Source organism: Hypomesus nipponensis, chromosome 14 (genome assembly GCF_054491055.1).
Source record: "Hypomesus nipponensis isolate SF chromosome 14, ASM5449105v1, whole genome shotgun sequence".
In the NCBI taxonomy this organism is placed as follows: Eukaryota; Metazoa; Chordata; class Actinopteri; order Osmeriformes; family Osmeridae; genus Hypomesus; species Hypomesus nipponensis.
This window is the reverse complement of record NC_140374.1, coordinates 18,715,001-18,737,500: the sequence shown is the minus strand read 5'-3', so window position 1 is coordinate 18,737,500 and position 22,500 is coordinate 18,715,001. Positions and strand designations below refer to the sequence as shown.

Here is a 22,500-nt window from a genome sequence, read left to right as displayed (position 1 = left end):
GTAGATGGATGTGGTGCCCTTGAGTTTGGAGTGTGTGTGTGCATGTGCATGTCTTCACCCATTGACACATCAAACCTGCATTTAGCACAGCTGACTAATGAGTCATCTGCCTTGACCTCCCTTGCATGCCAACACACACACACACACACACACGCACGCACACACACACACACACACAGACAAACACCTACATACACACACACATACACACACACGCAAAACTCAAGGGTATTGTGTGCTGCATAAGGGCTGGACCTCATTGACCCCTCTACCCCATCTCATTAATGAATAGAATACCAAATACTGTAACCATTAAATGAGCAGAATAATAAACAGGGCTGCTTCAACTACAGTGTGTATCTGTATCTATGTGTGTGTGTGTCTATGTGTTTATATATGTTTGTGTGGAAAATTGATTCTCTCTGGCCCATTTTCCATGCACCCTGAGACCAGACCAGCAGGACAGAGGAGATAGGGAGAGGGGTGGCCAAATCCTCCCTGCTCTGCTCCAGTGTTGCCCCAGCAGAGAGGGGTTAGACCTTCCAGGGGCCTCCCTGCTCTGCTCCAGTGTTGCCTCAGCAGAGAGGGGTTAGACCTTCCAGGGGCCTCCCTGCTCTGCTCCAGTGTTGCCCCAGCAGAGAGGGGTTAGACCTTCCAGGGGCCTCCCCAGCCCTTCAGCCCAATTAAGGAGCCCAGCTCCAGAAAGACATCATTCACTTTCCAGACCTTACAGGAACACATTAAGTCCCTCTCTGCATAATAGCTGTTTGGTTTTTAAAAAGCACCTGTTTCTCTAGCTTAGTGATACAAAGACAGATGCAAACACACACACACACACACCACACACACACAGTAACTCCTCGCTAAACCACAAACAAAGGTTTCCATGACAACACCTGAGCGATCTGGGCGTCTTGTCCTCCAGGAATGTGGGCCAGGGGGGGGGGGAACAGGACATGTACAGTCTCTCCACAATCTCTGAAAAGACACACAGTCACATTGTACAAACTGTTTTCCTACCACCCCCCCCCCCTCCACACACACACACACACACACACACATGGCCCTCAGGCAATGGTGGTTCAGGTGACGCAAGTTGTGAAGTTTACATGGATCAGTATCTGTGTCAGCAGCTTTAGAAAACAGACTCACATACACACTTCCACAGTGGGTCGGTGGGAGGCAAACACCAGGAGAGAGAGAAGATGATGTAGGCATTCAGACAGAACAGTCTACTGACATACACTGAAGAGGGGAAGGGGAGACAGAGCTTACAGAGAGAAGAGAGGACCCGATGAAAGAGGGGGTGTCAGTGCGTCTGGCTGTCTCTCTATGAGATCTCTCTGATCTCTCCAAGTCTCTCTGGCTGCAGTGTGTGCTCATGTTCTAATGAACTCCAGACTGCAGAGTCTAGGCTGGGCCAACATCTCCCACTGCTGTTACCCTGCCACTTCCACAGTGAGGGTACCAGGGCCTTCAATTCACAAGTGTAGAACCCCAATCTACTGTATCTGGCCTGTACTTCCTATCTCACCCCCAGCGTAATCTGATGTGGCTAAAGTAAAATATTTCATAATAATATATACAGTGTAATATATTGTCTTATTGAATATACAAATAAAGCTAATCCCAGTCTCTGGCCTACACTTCCCATCACTCCCAGTGTAACCGTCATCTCTCAGGCCTACACTTCCCATCACTCCCAGTGTAACACCAGTATCTAGCCTGGCTCCTCTGAGTAGTACTAAGGGATTGATTCCTGTGGGCTTCTGGCTCAGTCGTAGGACGATGCTCCATTACTAATGAAAGATTACCCAGCCCATCTACAGGGAGAGCCCTTGGCAAAGTCTGTCTATGGAAGACTGTGAACGTGTGTGTGTGTTTCTCTTTCCTCTGGGAATCCCATAAGTTAAGGTATTGAATCTCCTCCAATTGCCCACCCTGCTTCAGTGAGAGAGACAGAAAGTAGGAGCTGGGGAGGGGAAAAAAAAGGTTATGGTCAATAAATAAAAAACCTGTTCAATGCCGCTCCCCACTCCCAGGTTAGATATCTCCTCATTCCCAGGTTAGGTCTCCTCCTTCCTCTACCTCTCACCTTTTCTTTCCCGGACTTCTTATTTTAACTGTTTACACTGTTCCGGACAGGACTGCATGACTCAGCCACAGCTAAATAACGGAGGAATATAGAATTGTTCTATGTCTAGTTCGTGACCACTCACGTACAAATACAGAGCGTGTTTTTTCTGATTGAATTATAGAGGAGTCACTGAGACAAATCCCACATCAGAGACTGATGAGACACATAAACCGACAGACGTACGGAACATGTCACCAATATTCCTCCAGGTTCACATGTTCTCAGGATGTGTGAAGGCCTCTGTAGGATTTCCCTGGATGTTCTCCAGTTTTATCGTGTAATCCATAAGGATTATCATCCTATACATATGTCCTCACCTCTGAACCAGCTGTATCGCTCTGTATACCTTTGTCCTTATACAAGTAAAGCCAGTATTAATAAATATAATCTATTTGAAAAACCTAAGAACCCAGCAGTGGAAAAATGTTCCAGACGGACTATGCAAATAAGACCCTCTCTCCAGGGAGATGTAAACGGTTTTAACGGCAAGTACATGGCACACTGCTAGACGTGTTTGTGTGTATGTTTGTCAGAGAGAGAGAGAGAGAGAGAGAGAGAGAGAGGAGAGAGGGAGAGGGAGAAAAAGAGAGAGAGAGAGGGAGAGAGAGGGAGAAAAAGAGAGAGAAAGAGAGAGAGATGGAGGTAGTGTATGTGTTGTATAGATATTAAACAGAAATAGGCCTCCGGGTAGCAGTAAACAAATTAGAAAATTACATTGAAAATAAACAAACCAATGGAAAGTAACGGACTGGAGACTCTCATTCACTGGCTGCCCCTCCCTCCCACCCACCCACCAGGCCGGGGAATCTCTCATGGTTTTGTTCTGGGAAAATATTTCTTCACATGAAAACATCGACCCTGGCTCTGACTCAAGAGCTAGAAGCTAGTGAGGGATAGAGGTTGGAATTCTCCAGTTGGGAGTTTGAAAGCTAGGATACTTGGAGTTTAGATGTTTCTTGGCTGGGGGACTGTGTATGATGGATGGATCTTGGAATTACAGTATAATGGAGGTTAGATCCCCTCTCTTGGAATACCGTCAGAATTTAATGGCATTTTTGTTTGTAATGTTTGGGTATATACTTTACGGGACTACACAGGCAAGGTGTTGCATGATGTATATGACAAAGTACAGTTAACCAACATAGAAAGCTGCACGGCACATTCCAAGAGTGAGTGAGAGCTTATGGAACTAGGGCAAATACATTGACAACCTGTCAGGGAGCAGTGTTAGACAAGCATGGAGGATTAGAAATCCAAGAAATCCACTGGCCCCACAAAACCATTATTTGATTGGAAGCCCACAGATTTGCAAAAACACACACATACACACACCAGCACATAAAACACAGTCACACACACACCCAATCACACGCACACACACACACACACACACACACACAAGCACATAGACAAATTAACATGTGGTGAATTGCAATCGTTACATGATCTTAATATAATCAGAGTGTGAGATTTGTGTGACATTAGCACAGTTTTAACAACATTATCATGGCCTTATCATGGCGTGGTCCTCACATGTGTAACGATCTCCATCTGCTCTCATTCCACAGGTCACTCTCCACACCCTACACACTGCAGCTTCTGTTACTGCCACATATGGAGCGCATCGATGCGGTGTGTTCATGGCGGAGGATGAAAGCGAGCGCTAGGTAAATAAATAACTAATTGAAAGGCCACCTGGGTCTGCTACATCCTCCCTCCATCCCTCCATCCCTCCATCCCTCTCCAGGATATCCTGCCTTTGACAGAGAGAAGGAGGAGGAGGAGTATAAAAGTCCAGCAGGAGGGGGGAACACATTAACCCTCGCACCCCCGCAAGATGATGCTCCAACTGATATACTGAAACATGGACTGAAACAGATCCATTGTATGCAAAACAACATGGCAACACACCTTCACCTGGTACAGCCAGGGAGATTAGTGTTAAAGAGGGCTCTGGTCCCCAGAGAGAATGTGTGACTGGAGGCTGTTGAGTTGACATTACTCACAGTCTGATGCTGGAATGTGTGAACACAAGGGGGGGGGGGGGGGGGGGGTGATATCTCACCAGGGTGTGTGTGCGTGAAGAGGTTTTTCACCGTCATTAATCTGCTCAGTATAAGGTTATGGCTCTCCCACGCGTGTTCTGTGTGTGGCGCTCAGAGAAGCAAGCTCAGCTTGTAGGGCTACAGTACATCCAGGCGCATGTGTCTATGCTTTCAGCCCACACTTTTTCCTCAGGACATATTGAAAAAACGAGTATGTTCTCAGCTTGAATGACTACAGATTAAATCAACGGAAAAATAACTACCGTTCTGTTCACTCCAAGTAGGAGGTAAAATAGAAACCTAATAGATTTAGAGACGGAAGTTAACAGAAGTTAAAAAGGAAAAAAAAGAAAACAGGAAGAGAGGAAGACTAATGAAAGCAAACTTGGATGAATGCAGGGGTGTGGAGAAGTGATTTGGAAATACCCGCTATAGATTGATAAAAACAAAGGAAAGTGGAGAAGTGGGAGGGGAGGGGAAGGGAGGGAGAGGGCTCCAGGTTATGGTTTCTGGACTTGGTTCCTGAGACAATGAGTTTCTCTTTGTCTCTCTGGGTCAGGCAGGAACCAACATAAACATGAATAGATGCAGCAGACAGGAGGAAGACAGCTCAGCAATTTTAAGGCTCGAACCATTTCAGCATTCCGGGAAAAACTTGGTTTTGAACCATTATGGAATCTTATAGGGAAAGTTCTGGAGGTGTGGTTGGGTTCATGGGCGATTGATCTTTGACCCCTGTTTGAGAAGTGTTAGGGTGGTCTCCCAGTACAGTGTTTCCTGAGGCTGGGGCCTGTTTTACGTCTCAGTGCATCTTAAAGAGGTGGGGGTCTTTGAAAGTTTCCTTTGATTGTGTTCATTCCTCCTTGAGTGTCGAGGTTGCAACTACACCATCACCCTGGGTCACTCACACACACACACACACGCACACACTGACACACATAACGTGAATAGGTACTAAGTACACAATAACACTATACTTTATACTATATACTATACCCCCAAAAAACACTCAAAAAAACTGAAAGGGGAATGTACTTTGTGCTTCAGTGTATCTGTGTATGTTTTGCTACACTCTCCTGCCTGTTGCCATAGCAGCTGTGCCTAGAGTCTCTGTAGTCTTTCTCTTGTTGGGCTGGTCTGGTCTAGCAGTGCCAGCAGTGCATGGGGCAGGTGGGATGCGGCAGGAATTTTAATACCTCCATGAAAGCTGTTTACAGATCCAGAAATGGCAAAGCGCATACTGATCATTCATACTGCTGATTCACAGCTGGCCACACTCACAAGGGGAGGAACACATGCACACACAGACGTAAACATGATTTCCTCCACTCAAGGATACATAAAAATCACAAAGATCTCCTAGATCAAACCTACTGTATCTTTTCCAAGCTGCCGAAAAATAAGTTGGTCTGGTGAAAGATCTTGAAGGGAGATGGAGGACTTTCTATGAATACAGATATCATGTGTGTTTGTGTGTGTGTGTGTGATTGTTTGAGTGTGCCACACACTACTTGTGAAACAGGAGACTAAGATCACTCTATACCACAGTCACCAAGCTTATAATGACGTCTTTTAGCCCCTAGCAACGGCAGTTGGGCCCTCAAACATGTTTTACTTCCTGGTAGAGCTGAAAGTCTTTGGGTTTAGGGTTTTGCATCGAAAAATAGAGGGAGTAGATAGAGAGTTACAACCAAAAAGGTTAAACAGCTTTCATCATTGAATTAATGAGAACTGGGGCAAAACACTTCTATTCATTAAAGGAGTGAATGTCCTATCTCATTCACACACAGCCACTATACACTAATAACCTGCATAATAAATACTTATTTGTTGACATAAAAAGTTAATTGTTCCAAGTTCCAGGTTTTCTGTTCCATTTAGCCTCAAAAAGCATTCTTCCCTAGTTCCCTAATTCTAAATGAAAGTGATTAGTCATGCTGTATTTAACCTTCTCTGAATCTGACCCCGACCTGAGGTCTTGGCTTATCTCAAGCCCCACACCCTTCAGCACACACCTGTGGCAGGTCCTCTCTTCCTTCCTCCCTCCCTCCCTCCAGACCAGACAGGACCTCCCTAAACTCCTATCCTTACACCTACGCCCCCAGCTCATCCATATCTTCTCAGAAGGACCATGAACATGAACCATCCTCATCAGTTCAACACCCTCCACCCCCCACCCCCCCCTCTGATGGCAGCTATGAAACAGTTCTTCACAGAGCTCAGAACTCTGAATACTGAACAGCAACCACACACCGTGAACATGCTGTACTCATTCTCTCTGTCTCAGCAGGTTGGAGTCACACCTGCTTGCGTGTGTGTGTGTGTGTGTGTGTGTGTGTAGCGCCTACCTGGTAGAGTGGGCGGGGCACACACCTGTGTGTGTGTAGGAGGTTGATGTTAGGGAGGGTTCTGGCCTGGCCTTGCAGGCGACGCAGGGCTGTGGAGGTGAGGGCACGCAGCAAGCTGTGCTGCGTCAACACCATCTCTTCCAGACCCAGGAGCAGAGCCTCCATCACGCACACACACACACACACACTCCTCAGAATCCACAGGGGACACACCAGTCAGATCCAGCAGCGTGAGAGGCCATTCTCACAGGTGTCACACAGGTAGACCCAGAATCCAGCTTCAGCACTCTCCCTGCATCCCTTTCTCTCATTTGCTCTCCATTTCTTTATAATCCCCTGTTCAGTTTGTTCCTCCCCTGGGATCAAATGGTCTGGTCGCTGCAAGGACAGACAATGTCGTCGATGCCAGTCTGTGGCACTGTCCCAGGCTGATAGAATAGGCCCCACTCCCTCAATCCTTTCTCCGCCTCTCCTCTCCTGTTTCTGCTCTTTTCTTTTGACTGCACGACGGCTGTGTCTGGAGGTCCGAAAGCGACAATACAAACATTCCCACAGAAGAAATTATGCCAGTCTCTCTCTCTCTCTCTCTCTCTCTCTCTCTCTCTCTCTCTCTCTCTCTCTCTCTCTCTCTCTCACTCTCTCTCTCTCTCTCTCTCTCTCTCTCTCCCCTGCCTAGTGTTGTTTTTAAAGCCACACTGGCTCCCACAGTGTTCTAGCCCTGTGCCACAGACACTGGGGGAGAGGAGAGGCTGGTGTTATGGCCTCTAGAGAGGAGGCTGGAAGTGACCGGAGTGTTGCTGTCTGGGAGGACTGGGATTCCAGCCAGGATTCTACATTTGGAAACAGGGACAGGGTTCCCAGGACACTGTGGCCTGAGTCGACATCTCGGAGCCTGGAAGAACACCATGGACCTCCCCTCCCAAGTACAAGCGCCCTCCCTCCTCTCGAAGCCAACAAGTACAGGACAACACGTTTGCCCTGCCCCACCCCACATAATCACGTTCGACCCCACCACTGTAACCCACGGCAACACTGTGGGACTGAGATAAGGAGGGAGACAAAAGAGCACAGTGACTCTTATATTATCAACCTCTGTGGAACAATGACCCCTTCAGAGGCAACACAGCCTCCATGCACAGTAATAACCATACAATCCTTACTGTCTATCAATAAACCTCAGACTGAATGAACCATCAGCCCCCTCGAAAGTAATTGAATCGGACAAAAAAAATACTAGGCATTAAGGGAGGACAATAGAGAGGGAAACACAGATCCATATTTGACACACGGCAATTCGATTCAAACACAGTAGTGTGTGTGTGTTTGTGTGAGTTTGTGCGTGTGTGTCCATTGAATAAGTGATTCATGAAGCTGACTCTAATACTATTCATTTGCTAATGAATGTCAATACGAAAGCGTACACATATCATCCTTGTACCATGTGATTGTAAAGAATAAAACAGAACAGCCATTTTTTTGTGGGGGGGAAGCCAAAGCAAACTGCCTGATGTCTACTCATCTGGGCCTCTCTCTCTCTCTCTCTCTCTCTCTCTGTCTCTCTCTCTCTCTCTCTCTCTCTCTCTCTCTCTCTCTCTCTCTCTCTCTCTCTCTCTCTCTCTGTCTCTCTCTCTATCTCTCTCTCTTTCTGTAGACAGATGGCTGAGTGGTGGAGGGGAGAAGGGTACTGTTAAACCACAGAGACAGAACGTAAATGGCCGTACAGTAGATCTCTGGGGAGATGGAACTCCCTCAGTCAGATGGACACTGTCGTGGCCAGTGGGGTGTGAGTGTTCAGCCACACCATATCAGAACATAGGAGGGTAGCCTGGTTGGACACAAAACATGTCCCTTCCCTCCTCCCAGCTGTGAGGGTCCACTGAAGTTCAGCCCTCAGCAACTGTAATTTAAGAGGCGGGTAAATATTTGTAGTTGTGGGGGAGGAGGGGGGGGGGGGGTGAAGGGAGGGGACCGGTTCTCAGGATCTGTGTGTGTACTGCCCGGTGGAATCATGGGAAAGGCCGCCAAAGTCTCATGGTGCAAACACTCGGCATTGGAGTGTCAGATGGACGTTACCATAGTAACCAAACGGACGGACAGCCAGAAGAGGCCGTTGGGAACATTACAGCTGGCTGACATGTGTGACTGACAGATGGAGTTGACAGGCGCATACTGACCTTGATGTACACAGAGTCTACACAGTGACTTATACATCAGACACACACACTTGCACACACACTTGCACACACACACACTTGCTCAATCATGAGGCAGAAAAATACTCGTCCCCTTTACTCTTTGGTTGAAGGAACTGCTGCATCCCTGTTATCTCCACTTTCCTCTCCTTCTTTCTCTTTCTTTCTCAATCCTATACACTCTTATATTGCTTTCTGCCACCCTCCTTTTTACTCCCGCTCTCGTTTTACTATGCTCTCCGTCTTTTTTCCATCCCACTCTCTCCCCATCCTCTCCGCCTCATCCGCTGGTCTGGCCCTCTCAGGCATTCTCTGCTGCATGTCTGCTACTTTTAAAAGAGAGAGTGAAACGAGAGAGAGAGCAGTGGAGGGAAATGGGTCACACACACACTGTTCGTAAATTCAAAATAACTCACATGCACAATATCTGCACAAGCCACAGTAATTTGGCCGCACACTGCACACGTTACTGCGAAACAATCCAGAAATCTACAACAAACACACGGTACAGTGCACTGTACGCACAACAGGGACAGCACGTACTGTCACAAATACTATGATGGCTTCATCTTCATTCTGGTTTTCTCGAGAGGGCTAAATACCTTGAGACAGCGACACACCCACACGCCATGTGACATTTCGAGAAAGATTACCAGTGACAGATATGCGTTGTCTGAAAGTCGATGCCAATGAGTCTGGTTGTAGGCGATTGAATTAGAGGAGTAGAGAGGAGATCAATACAATTATGTTGCATGGAGAGAAAAAAGCCTATAGATGGATATAATATGAATAGCAAGACAGCAGCTGTATTTACGTTGACACTGGTGTGTCTGTGTGTGTGTTCAGCTTGTGATCTATCCCCTTATGACACAGGCATCTTTGATGTATCAAGGCTGGTTGCTCTATGAAGTATACAGGATGACCTACTTCACCTCTTTTACAGTAGTACCATGCTACACACACACACACGCACACACACACTCATACACTGTACAAGCACACACACATGCAAGCACACATTCAAGCACACACACATCCAAGCACTCGCTTCCATTTTTCCTTGCAGATAAATATGAATGAGGATTACCATGTTACTTCTGGTGTAGGAGAACAGGGGAATAGCTCATGATGATGCACTGGTTACACACACACACACACACACACAAAACACCCACACATACAGATATAAAGTCACATTCAGTGGTACTGATGGTTTTTCCAAACTGGTGTCAATCCTTTTTCACACATTTCCATGTCCCCATTCCATCCCCTGAATAAGGCTTTCATATATGTGAATCACCATGCCACAGTGGCAGACTGAAGAGTTCCATTGAGTCGTGTTATCTCTCTCCAACAAAGGCCTCAGATTGTGTGGAGATATTTAAGGAACATTTAGGGGCCCCCACATCCTGTTTTGGGGGAACGGAATGCACCCTTCTCATCATCCCCACAGTTATTGTGTACATGTGTGTGCGCATGTGTCAGATTTCACATGTCCATGGAGTCTTGTGTCTTCGATAGGTGGCCTTGTACAGCATTAGCAGGCTTCAGAGAATTAGACGATGCTTTCGGCTTGTTTCCAGAATGAAACGAATAACTGTGCTCAATATTTATCATCAACCATTTGTCCTAACCAACCCTTCTTGATTTGTCTTCCTTCATTCTGTGTACCATCTCCTTGTTTGCTTTACTAGCATGGCCATAAAACACCCTATCTACTATCTACTTATTATGATACATGATACAGTGAGTGTCCTCAGAGATTTGGGACCAGGCAATGAAAACCACAGCTTTGTTTTCTGATGAAAGAGAAAGCAGCACAGGGGCGGGGGCAAGAGTTCTCCTCTCCAAAACATTCTTTCCCTCCCTAAGCGCCTTGGGGAGGGAGGCGGGTCCCCTTTCATCCCAAACAGGGCGTGGTACAAGAGGGAAATCTTGGAGGCCCTCCTCTTACCCCTCTCTTTCAGTCTCACCTTCCACTCCTCTCTTCGTGTTCCTATCTGTTCTTTCTCTCTCGCCTCTCTCGACTTCTGCTGCTCCCTTCCTCCCTCCCAGCACCACAGATCATGTGACCCTCTCTCCCTCCACGTAGGGCCTCAGGGCTGGAGGGGATCCCTCTGAATCGATACTGTAGCCCCAAAGAGCTTGGTCTGGAGCGCTCCTGGTCTGGAGCACTCCTGGTCCTCAAGGCTGCCTTTGAACTTCAATTTTTCAGACTCGATTCCACTGAATTTGGGATGTTCTGGCCACGTTTCAATGTTTTGGTTAAAATGGATAATGAGGTACAAAGTAGAGCTAAGGGGCTGCAAATAAGCCCAAGGAGAGTGTGTGAGAGAGAGAGACAGAGAGAGGGAGAGTATTTGAGGAGGTAAAAAGTAAGGATCTGTGTGTGTATGGCTGGCGGGTGTGCACAACAATAGAACATTGTTGTGCAACATCCCGTTAAACACAGTTAAATGACTTTCAGTTGAATCTGGACACTTCAGAATGTTAACAAACAGGCCAGGGAAGCCAATATCCTTCCAGACAACGTCCCAGACTGCCTCTACCCAGAACTGACCTTCTCTCTGATTGGTGGAGACATACTGTTTAAAGGTAATTAGCATCGATTAGTATTCCTGCCCTTGCTCTCACCACTTGTCCCTGCTGGCCTGCGAACTTGCTGAACTGCTAAACTGTTAGCACACCATAGTGACATGCCACCAGTTATACTATTGTCTGGTTTACTTTGTTATTGTCTGCTCTTGGCTAACAACGTGTGTGTGTGTGTGTGTGGGGGGGGGGTGTCAATTACTCCCTCCCCCTGCTGTGAAGCCCCCCATAGTATATAAATCAGAGAATCCCCCAGACAACAACATGTTTTTTATAACACGTCTTTCTCTCTGTCTCTCTTCTTGTTCAGGTCTCCACACTCCTAGCCCTTCTTTTCCTCCCCCACATTCTCCCCCCTCCCTCCCCCTCTCCCCCTCTCTCCCTCTCTCTCGACACTGCGTGTTTTTGTTATTTTCCTGTGGACATGCAGCAGATTAAAGGGGATCTCATTGTGATAGCTGGATAAGAAAGGCCACCGGATAATCCCGTTTAAACTCACTAGTAGCATAAACCATCTACTACTCAGTACCACAAAACACCCTCAACAGGCTGGTTCTTAACATCCAAACCGATTTGAGACAGAACGGAGACACATTTAATATGAATTTATAGTCACAAGGCCAGGGGACAGTTTGTCAGAGGGATGTGATGAATCACGGAAAACAAAATAACGACAGAAAACGGGGAGATGGGCATCACGGTGGAACAGAATGATAGCAGAGAAGAGACAGAGAGAAAGAGAGAGAGAGATCATAATTGTTCTGTGCCTAACGAGGCCTGACGTGTTCAGCTGCGTCATGACCACTGACCGTGAACAAAGATGGCTGTTTTCTTTCCGTACCTCTCAATTAACGAGGATAGAGACCTAACATCCTTCAAAAACATCCACCTCAGACACAACCCCATCCATCTGCATTAGGCAGGATGCGCGAGAATACGGCCACTGTCTGTCACTGTGTCTTTAGAGGAAAAGATCCATTAGCTGGAGAACTAGCTGAGGCAGGATGCTAAACCATCCAGGGTTGTTCACCGCTCTTCTTCGTGGTGAAGCCTGAAGACAGAAAGAGCTGTGTGCCGGCATTCCAGCACGACCAAGTATCCTAATCCTCAGGCTTTCAATGCCACTCAAGAAGATGTGATCACTATGAAAGTCCATTCATGCCCATCTGCGCTCTTTGGTTTAGTTTTAGACGGCATTAGTGTGGCCAGGACTTTGTCAGAGTATGATTATGTAAGAACGAGAGAGGATACTAACCCTGCATTATCTAACAAGACATGTGAATGACAAAGGGGTCGTATGTATGGTAGTGAAAGCCTGTGTATACAGGAGAGATTTATTTGTTCATGTGGCTGTGAAATCCAAGGATGGCCTCAGTTGGGACATGCACAGGTAATGTCAACAAAGCACACTTGTGTGTGTGTGTGTATGTGCGTGTGTGTGTGACAGCCAACTTCTAATGATCGAGTGTCAGCGAACAGATCCATCTTTCAATACATCTGATGAAAGTATACCTATTCTGCCTTAGCGTCCGAATGATGCACTGCACCCCCCCTCAAATGCAGACACGCACTACACGCATGCAGTACAAATATTTAGAACACCGCACACACGCGCACACACACACACACACACACACAAGCGATGCCTTACATGGCAAAGGCAGAGTCTCAGAACCTGGCGTGATGAAGGGAAGCGTGTGAGCTTGCCTCTAAGCCCATCCTCCCAGGATGCAGCTGGCCGGGGGGTAATGAGAGTGTGCGTGATGGAGAGAGAGAATGCACAATGCAATCACAGGAGACACAGGGACCCCCTCCACGTCAGCTGGGCCGGGTCTGCTCCTCCTCATTAATGAAAATGATGAGGCCTGCATGTCTCTGGAGAACGTGCGTGTGTGCGCGCGCGTGACTGCAAATTACTTCTCCATCTCTGTGTGACAGTGATTATTTTATGCTCGTGCAGCGCACAGTACTGGAGGTACAACAGGGATCCTTCTAACACGTAGGGCAGAGCGGAGCGCGTAACCTACATGAGGTTATTCTCAGCACTTTATCCCGTAATGCCACATGAAACTTGCATGAGCAGGCACTTGTGTTAAGAATGAGGCCAGGCAGAGAAGCAGACTGTGTTGCTTAGCTGCAGAATGTTGTAGTGTCACATTTGCAGATATTTCATATCCTATTTAACACCATTTCAAATTCAGATGCACACTGTATGCAATCATTTCCTGGAAAAGCCCTCGTTGAGGTTATGTTATCAAAGTGAAATAAATGAAAGCACATCGGGACTCATTAAAGATGTACTTGGCAGATATTCATGGCAGCCGTGTTTCAGAGAAAGATCATACCTCGGGGTTGGGTGTTGTTCCCCTCCACACCTGCTTTTAACTGGAACTGTGATTCATGTTATTCCAACACTGTTTGAACTTGAACATGAACCTAACTCTTCTTTACTGCAGCATGATCGGAATGCGGTGATGTGACACACAGAAAAACATACGGACACACACGCTAACACAAACACACACATATGTATGCAAGGCCACGATTACACTGGTGGATGCAGTAAACAACTTCCCAGAAAAAAAGGGTGAATCAAACAAACAGGTACCAGCCTGCCCGTTGCCACAACACTTAGAATTGCACTGCTACACACATTCTTTGGACACAACTTCCCAATTGGCATCACTGTAAGAAAAACAAGCTCAAACTGAAAGCAAAACCTCCCAGGCAGAGTAACATAAAAGACTAATATTGTTTGCCAATTTGATGTCACAGAACGACAAGCTAACCCAGTGTGGCTATTTATCGTGGATACAAAGTGACAAGAGACTCAGAGACGTGCTGGTTGCTCAGGTAACCTTGGGCGACGGTGGAGAGGACAAGCAGCAACGGAGAGATTGATAGGACAGGAACCAGGATCTGACAGACAGAGATAGAAACCCGAGGTATTGTCCGCTCCGTAGATTAAAAGCTTTGCTCTTGCTTTGCCTTCCAACTCAATCTCATACTGTCCTCTGGATTAGCCAAACACTTTGAAATCCCTCTCACACTACAGCCCCGGCGCATGGGGCAGGAGAGAGAAAGAGAGCCGTGAAAGAGTAGGTGTCTTACCCTCTCTCCACTGTTCCTCCTCAGCGTTCCCACCGGTAGTTTTAACATGAGCCTGCGGGTTCTGCCCGGCGTCACGGCGCCCTGGACCACCATGCCTCGGTCCTGAGGGTGTGTGTCCGTGGGGGTCAGCGTGTGTGTGTGTGTGAGTGTGTGTGTCTGGGAGGTGGGGGTCCTCGCCGTCCCGTCCAGTGTGGCAGCGGGTTCACGCGAGCTAGCGCGTGGAGAAGAGTGTGTGGGTAGTCCTGGTCCCGTTTGCTCTCTCTCTCTCCCCCCTCTCTGTTATTATGACTCGCTCTGTTTCTCTTTTGCTTACTCTCTCTCTCTCTCTCTCTCTCTCTCTCTCTCTCTCTCTCTCTCTCTCTCTCTCTCAGAGCAGGGAGAATCCCTGTCTCTCTGCCTCTCTCTCCCTGTGAGTTAGAACAGTGTCCATCCTCCCCTGCTTAGCCAGGCTCCGCTCGGCTGCCTCTCCACTAGAACTGAATGTGTGTGTGAGTCTTTGTGCGCGTGTGTGAGGGAGAGGGAGGCTGCTTTGTTTCTTCTCTCGCCCCCCCTCTCTCTCTCTCTCTCGCCCCCTCTCTCTCTCTCTCTCTCTCTCTCTCTCTCTCTAGCCTCCAGGTATCCCTGTCTTGCTTTCTCGTTCTCCCTTTGCTCTCACCCTCTTGCTCTCTCTCTCTCTCTCTCTCTCTCTCTCTCTCTCTCTCTCTCTCTCTCTCTCTCTCTCTCTCTCTCTCTCTCTCACTGTCTCTTTCTCTCTATGTCTCTCTCTCCTCCATTTACTCCCCTCTCTCTCTCTCTCTCTCTCTCTCTCTCTCTTTCTTTCTCTCTCTCTGTCCCTCTCAAAGTGGGGGGCTTAACCAGGTCACTGGATTAATGTGACGCTTTGGCTGTTATTAGCATACGGACACTGTCACGTGATCACAGAAGAATAGGAAGTGTGTGTGTGTGTGTGTGTGTGTGTGCTTAGGGGAGTTAGTAGGGGGCCCACTCGTAAACCTAATGCATAAACACACCCCTTTTACAGTGTGTCACATGGTACACCTCAAAAGGAATATGTGATGTTTTGCCATCTGGTATGGAGATTATCTTTAAACCCCACATCCAGCTTTCACCCGTGACTGTCTGGAGTGTCAATTGGAAGTACTCTGAAATAGACACACACAACACACACACACAGTTTCAACCCCAATAGGATTATCTATCCTCATACAACAGGACTAACCAGTATTGGCAGCCACAAGATTACTAGTCTGTGAGTCGTACCAGCTGAGCTCATTGGGGCCCTTTTATGATCCAATAACACTACTTCTTTACTGACGAGTATCTACCCAAACAAACCAGAACACATAATACCATCACCAGCCCAAACAAGGAAGTAAGGGCTATCTATAATCCCGGTAGCAGTGGAAAAGCAGCAAAATATGATTACGATGCATAGCTTTCTTATTTCGAAATGATTATAGCATGGACTTAATGGAGAGGTAGGACTGGTGTTTCCAAGAGCCAGTGTTTGAGTCCCTGAAGCTGAGTCAGTCTTGGTGGTCCTCAGATTGCCATTAGGACTATTGGAAAGGTGAGTTACAGCTGGTTCCTAGTGACATCCTGTCATATTCTCTTCATCACTCAGGACCAGCGGGCCTCAGCTCAATTTAACATCAATACCCCCCCTCATCGGCAGATTAACCAGAGTGGAGGAATGTACAGCCCCCCCCCCCCCCCCCCCTCCCCTCTCCACACATACACACGCACCCTGAACCCAAGTCTGGGACTGGAAATGAACACTCTACATTTGATAAGTCCTCATTTGGGGTATCTCATTCAACAGCCAGTCTTTGCCTTGAAAGGTGTAGAGATTTCATTGACATCATATCTTCCATAATCCCCCTCCTCTCTCTCACACACACACATATACACTACTGAAGAATGTGCACATATACTGTAGGAACCGGGTGACAACCCCACAGAAGTAATCCCCACAAGCATAATTTATTCAATACCCTGGCCTACATCATAAATACTGTGTGTGTGTGTATGTGTGTGTGCGTGTGTGTGTGTGGGTGGCCTACATGAGAAATATCACAGGGCTATTTATAACCCAGCTGTGTCTGCTGCTCTTGAGTGCATCCTGGTCTCAGGGAGAGTTCTTAGACGAGAGCAACTACTGTGGCCTGCTGTCTGCCGGCCTGCCTGTCTGCCTGTCTGCCTGCCTGCCTGTCTGCCTGTCTGTCTGTCTGTCTGCCTGTCTCAATAGCTGTCTATGGATGTGCCTGTCTGGCAGTCTACCCGTCTCCCAGCCTGGCCTGCCTACCTGCAGCTGGACAGGATCTCCCTCTCAGGTGATTTGGCATCAGACACAATATAATAAGGGGATGAGTTCACTCTCTCCAACTGAATGTTCAGCTGAGCTCTGTATTTTGGCACCGACCATGTGAGTGGCAATGCGTTTTATAATGAGAATGGAGGTTCTTACCGTCCAGACTGCAGATGGATGCAGACCTCCGAGTGGAGAAGATCTCAGGCCTCGGGCAACATGAATACACAATGACCTATTTCAGTACACCATTCACACTGGCATCCTCTCTCTCTCTCTTTCTCTCTCTCTCTCTCTCTCTCTCTCTCTCTCTCTCTCTCTCTCTCTCTCTCTCTCTCTCTCTCTCTCTCTCTCTCTCTCTCTCTCTCTCTCTCTCTCTCTCTCTCTCTCTCTCTCACACATACACAGACACAAGTACACACACACACACACAAGTCTGCAGGATAAAGACAAAGGAAACCATTGCTGTCTTATAACACACAACAACCCCATCCACCCTAAACTAATCACTGCAAACAATGCTACCACACACACTCCAGACACAAAGAACTTAGGGGAGAAAGGGAGAGAATGAAGGGCAAGTGTGTGTGTGTGTGTGTGTGTGAGAGAGACAGAGAAAGAGAGAGAGAGAGAGAGCATTATTATGAGCTGATGTTAATTACTGAAAGCACCTGAGAGCCATAACTCTCTAAGTGTATGTTCTGTCGGTGTGTTTGTTTATGTTCTCTTTGTGTGTGTGTGTGTGTGTGTGTGTAATTGGGACGGTGAGCTGAAAAGCACAGAGGAATGGTTTCCTATTATTAAAGCCTGGCTTTCTTTTAATTGACTCGGAGGGTGTCTGGTAGTGTGTATGGTGTGTGTGTGTGAGAGTGTGTGTGTTTGTGTGTGTGGGGGGGAAGCGGAAGACACTCTTACGAGATTCACCCCCCCACCACAAGCCTGTAACCACTCATAATGACTTCTCCACAGGAGGGCACACCTGGAGCTGTGTGTATGTGTTCATATGTCAATACATCCGGTCACGGAGAGAAATCTGTTCACACACTCAGACACCGGAGGTCTTTTATCTATTATCTTTTAGAGACAGGCGATGAGAAGTGCAAAGATCTGTGCACAGTATGTGCAACCCTGGGCTGTGCAGCGGCACTGCCATGTGCAGCTGATGAGGTCTGGCCCAGGATCCTCCCAGGCTGACGGATGGTTCACAGTGTTCTGCTGCTGGAACCACCAGGCACTGGAAAGACCACAAGGCTTGAACCAGGAACTCCACCTCAAACACAAGCCAGAAGTAGTTTGTGTGTTTGTCTTGTTTTAGAAATGCAGTGCACACTATAAGTCGGCTTGGGCGATAATAGACCTCAGATTGGGTCAGAAAATAGGGTGTTAGAAAATCTACAATCATTTAGCTGTCATTTGCTCTTTCAACGTGTATTTTTCTGGGTGTGGGAAATGATACATGTATTATTCTAGTTTAGTGGTGACAGACAGAGGTCATCACTGACTACCAACGACCCTGGGACTGTTACAAACGGCATTCATTTAACTTCTCAGCAGATGTCTTTGAAAGATAACAAACCTCCAGTCTGTGTGTGTGTGTTTGATGGAAGGTATTATATGATATATATGATATACTATACATGTATACGTTGTCAAGACAACGTATACATGTATACAATGCTCTGTCTAGATTTGGGGGGGAGGGGGGGTTGGAAGAATGTGAGAGAGGATATGGGGGAGGGACATTAGAATGAGAGAAGGGAGAAGGAGAATGGAGAGAGTGTGTGTGTGTGTGTGTGTGTGTGTGTGTCTGTGTGTCTGTGTGTGCGTGCGTGAAAGCATGTTAGCCTGCGGGTTGTGCACAGAGGCAGAGGAGGAGGGGGGAGGAAACTCAATTAAACTACACAGGGATCAAATGCATTTTTAATCATGCTACACCACTTCCTGATGTGTCTGTCAGGCTCTGTGGAGATCATTGAACATCTCTCTACCTCTCTCCCTTTCTTTACTCCTCTCCCTCTCCTCTCCTCTCCTCTCCCCTCCTCTCCTCTCCTCTCCTCTCCTCTCCTCTCCTCTCCTCTCCTCTCCTCTCCTCTCCTCTCCTCTCCTCTCCTCTCCTCTCCTCTCCTCTCCTCTGCTCTCCTCTCCTCTGCTCTGCTCTGCTCTGCTCTGCTCTGCTCTGCTCTGCTCTGCTCTGCTCTCCTCTCCTCTCCTCTCCCCTCCCCTCCCCTCCTCTCCTCTCCTCTCCTCTCCTCTCCTCTCCTCTCCTCTCCTCTCCTCTCCTCTCCCCTCCCCTCCCCTCCCCTCCTCTCCTCTCCTCTCCTCTCCCCTCCCCTCCCCTCCTCTCCTCTCCTCTCCCCTCCCCTCCTCTCCTCTCCTCTCCTCTCCTCTCCTCTCCTCTCCTCTCCCCTCCCCTACTCTCCCCTCCTCTCCTCTCCTCTCCTCTCCTCTCCTCTCCTCTCCTCTCCTCTCCTCTCCTCTCCTCTCCTCTCCTCTCCTCTCCTCTCCTCTCCTCTCCTCTCCCCTCCTCTCCCCTCCTCTCCTCTCCTCTCCCCTCCTCTCCTCTCCTCTCCTCTCCTCTCCTCTGCTCTGCTCTGCTCTGCTCTGCTCTGCTCTGCTCTGCTCTGCTCTCCTCTCCCCTCCTCTCCTCTCCTCTCCTCTCCTCTCCTCTCCTCTCCTCTGCTCTCCCTCTTCACTGACACTGCTAACTCTACCAGAGCAGCCCTCAACACCAGGATCTGGAATGAGAAGTAGCTCATGAATTCCAAATCCAAACATTTCAACCAATTTGAATGGCAATTGTAGAAAAACCTGGATTATCCTTCTCAAATGGGCATTTGTGTCCAACGTGCTTGTCGCTATGTACGTTGCCATGTGTGTCGCTATGTACTGTAGGTTGCTATGTGAATGGCCAGGACCAATCATGATGTCTTTTACCTCCTGACAGTCCACTTCCAGTGGACCGACAGCTAGCTCATAGATATCACATCTCTAGGGATGGTCTTCTTATTGGACAGTTTGGCCCTGAGTGTTAGTTTTATGAAAGCCGTCAGGAGATAAACCCTTTCTCATGCTCCAATACCTCACCACCCCCCCCCCCCCCCCCTCTATCGACTCATCTTCTCCTCTGTAGAACGTTCTAGAAATGCTGAAATATACTACCATATTCTACTGTCTTTGCCTCTACTTTACTATGTTCAGTGAAACAGACCTTATAGTATGAGTTTTTTCTTTTGGTGTATGCATACGTGTGTGTGTGTGTGTGTGTGTGTGCGTGTGTGTGCGTTTGTGCATGTGTGTGTGTGCTCTTGTGTGTGTGTGTGCTTGTGTGTGTGTGTGCATGCTCGTGTGTGTGTCTGCCCTCCTTTCCATGACATCACATGCAAGCGCGCACACAACTCCGATCCATTAGAATATTTCCAATTTAAAAATGCAAAGAGGACAGATAATCCCTCTGTACCCTTCCCCTCCCTCTCTCCTTCAGCAATTAGATAAATAAATAAATAAATACATAATCATGCTAATTAAAATGCTGGGAGGATTTGCGAGGGAAGGAAATGCATGTTTTCCTCACTGTCAGTATCCATCTTCAGTGTGGAGCATGAATTATTCAGACCTCTGCTTCAGTCTCAGCATCACAACCTTCATCACAGGCACACAAACCAACCCGGTACCTAACCAAGCCTGACCAAACCCTAACTCTAACCCTAACCCAACCGAACAACACCCTAATCCAACCCAACCCAAAACGAATTTAACCCTCACATAATCATTCCTCACCTAACCCTTACCTAACATATGAAATCTTGCATTGCTACTGATATAGAGAGTAGAGTTGTAGACCAGTGTGTGGTTTGTAATGCCAGTTTATACACTATCTCTCTCTCTCTCTCCCTCTCTCTCTCTCTCTCTCTCTCTCTCTCTCTCCCTCTCTCTCTCTCTCTCTCTCTCTCTCTCTCTCTCTCTCTCTCTCTCTCTCTCTCTCTCTCTCTCTCTGACAGATGCCTCTACAGCGGGTGTGTAAACAACTTTAAAGAGAAACAGCAGCTTAACCACCAAACTCATTAGGGAAAAGATCACAGCAACCAAGGAATTCAATGGGATGACTAAGCTATGTGTGTGTGTGTGCGTGTGTATATGTGTGTGTGTGTGTGTGTATGTATATGTGTATGTCTTTAACGAGTATCAAGAGCAGTTACCATCCAGGCACGCTAATGTATTGAAACCACTGAGGGCCATAATGCAATCAGCCTCAACTGAAGCTGAAGCTGAAGGACAACAGGAACACAGCTCCCCTAATCAGTTTCTGTCTCTCTCTCTCTCTCTCGCTACACCAACCCCTTCATTCTCACAATCTCTCTTCACAGCCTTTTGCCCAATCAATCTCTGTCACTCCTAATTGAAACATCTGCGAACAGAATAGCGATCGTAAAGCGTGGATACGTCAACGGACAAGCACGGACAGTTTGCAAGCGAAGCAGGATTCCAGGAGGTCGAGATGTTTCGATGGAGCCATAGGACCGTGATGCACTCTCTGAAGGGGTCTAAAGCCACCCAGACGCCCTGGTTTCATACACTCCTGCTCCCGTGTTGTGGTGTGTGAGTGTGTGTGTGTGTGTGCGTGTTGATCGTTTCGCCAGCTCCCTCATGTCGATGGTGATTAATGAGAGAGAGAGCATCTGGACAGGAACATGAACATATGCTGGCCTACGGCCTCCACACACCCTCACACAGGGATAGGGTCACCCTCTCATTCACACACACACACACACACACACACACACACACACACACATGCACACACAGGTTATTTCTAACCTGAACATGAATAAACGGAGGGATAAAGTGAAGAGAGACTTGAAGAAAGAGTGTCTTATCTGTGTACTCACGAAGACATCCATGAGCATGTGCTCCAGGGTGACCTCCAGGTCTTCGAGGCGTGCCGCCAGAGTCATTTTCGGGTCGGATCTAGGACCTCCACAAATCTCACGGAGAACTCAGGAGCTTTGATTTTGAGTTCCGACGCAGTGGAACCCGTTTTCACAAATGCAAAGAATACTAGGAAGTGGAGGCGCTCAGTAGTGGGGGCATGTCAGACCAGCCGCAACGCTAGATAGTCTCTCTCTCACTGCAAAACTTGTTCCTGATAGGATAATCAGACTCACCCCGCCTCTCAAAACTACACTTCATCGCCCCCCTGCATCCAGGTCTTCACGGAACCCGTTGCTGGTCCAGAGAGATGTCCAACAAGCAGCTCTTCTGTGCCTCCATGGAAGACAGCTTCCCAGATGCCCTGATGCTCTCTATCTCTGAGGAGAAGTGGCTCAGTCTGCCTTCCTCCCCTCGCACACCAGGGGCACAGTTGACAAGGTCTTTCCTGTGGAGATGGAGTCAGACACGGCCGCCTCCCCCTCCCTCCCCTCCGAGGTCAGGATCGCTGGAAGAACAGGCGGGCAGACTGACTGGCACGCAGACTGTGGAGGACAGGTTCTTCTGTGGAAGAGGAAGGTGAGGAAGAGGAGGAGAGAGGAGGAACCATCTGGCCGTGTGAGACTCAGATAGTCATAGAGGCGGTTAATGGGTAAATCTCCCTATTATGAACTGTTTCTCATTTCCCGATTCTGCTTTCATGCTCTCTCCCTCTCTTTCTTTCCTCTTCTCCCTCTTTCCCGCTCTCTCTCTCTCACTCTCACTCTCACTCTCTCTCTCTCTCTCTCTCTCTCTCTCTCTCTCTCTCTCTCTCTCTCTCTCTCTCTCTCTCTCTCTCTGT

General features: G+C 47.8%; 1 protein-coding gene across 6 annotated transcripts in view; it reads right to left on the bottom strand.

Annotated features, from left to right (window-relative positions):
• The window catches only part of frmd4a (FERM domain containing 4A), a 61,330-nt gene extending 39,014 nt beyond the window's left edge, over positions 1–22,316 (bottom strand). For 3 of the 6 annotated variants that reach the window (XM_084672023.1, XM_084672024.1, XM_084672025.1), the window contains exon 1: positions 6,531–7,021. In XM_084672023.1, coding sequence (XP_084528149.1) covers positions 6,531–6,695 — 165 coding nt within the window. In that variant the 5' untranslated portion in view covers positions 6,696–7,021. Of the gene's footprint in view, positions 1–6,530; positions 7,022–14,425; positions 14,861–21,619 lie in introns of those variants that run through there. The other 3 variants (XM_084672027.1, XM_084672026.1, XM_084672022.1) reach the window with 3 other exon arrangements.
• Between the last annotated feature and the right edge of the window lie 184 nt (positions 22,317–22,500).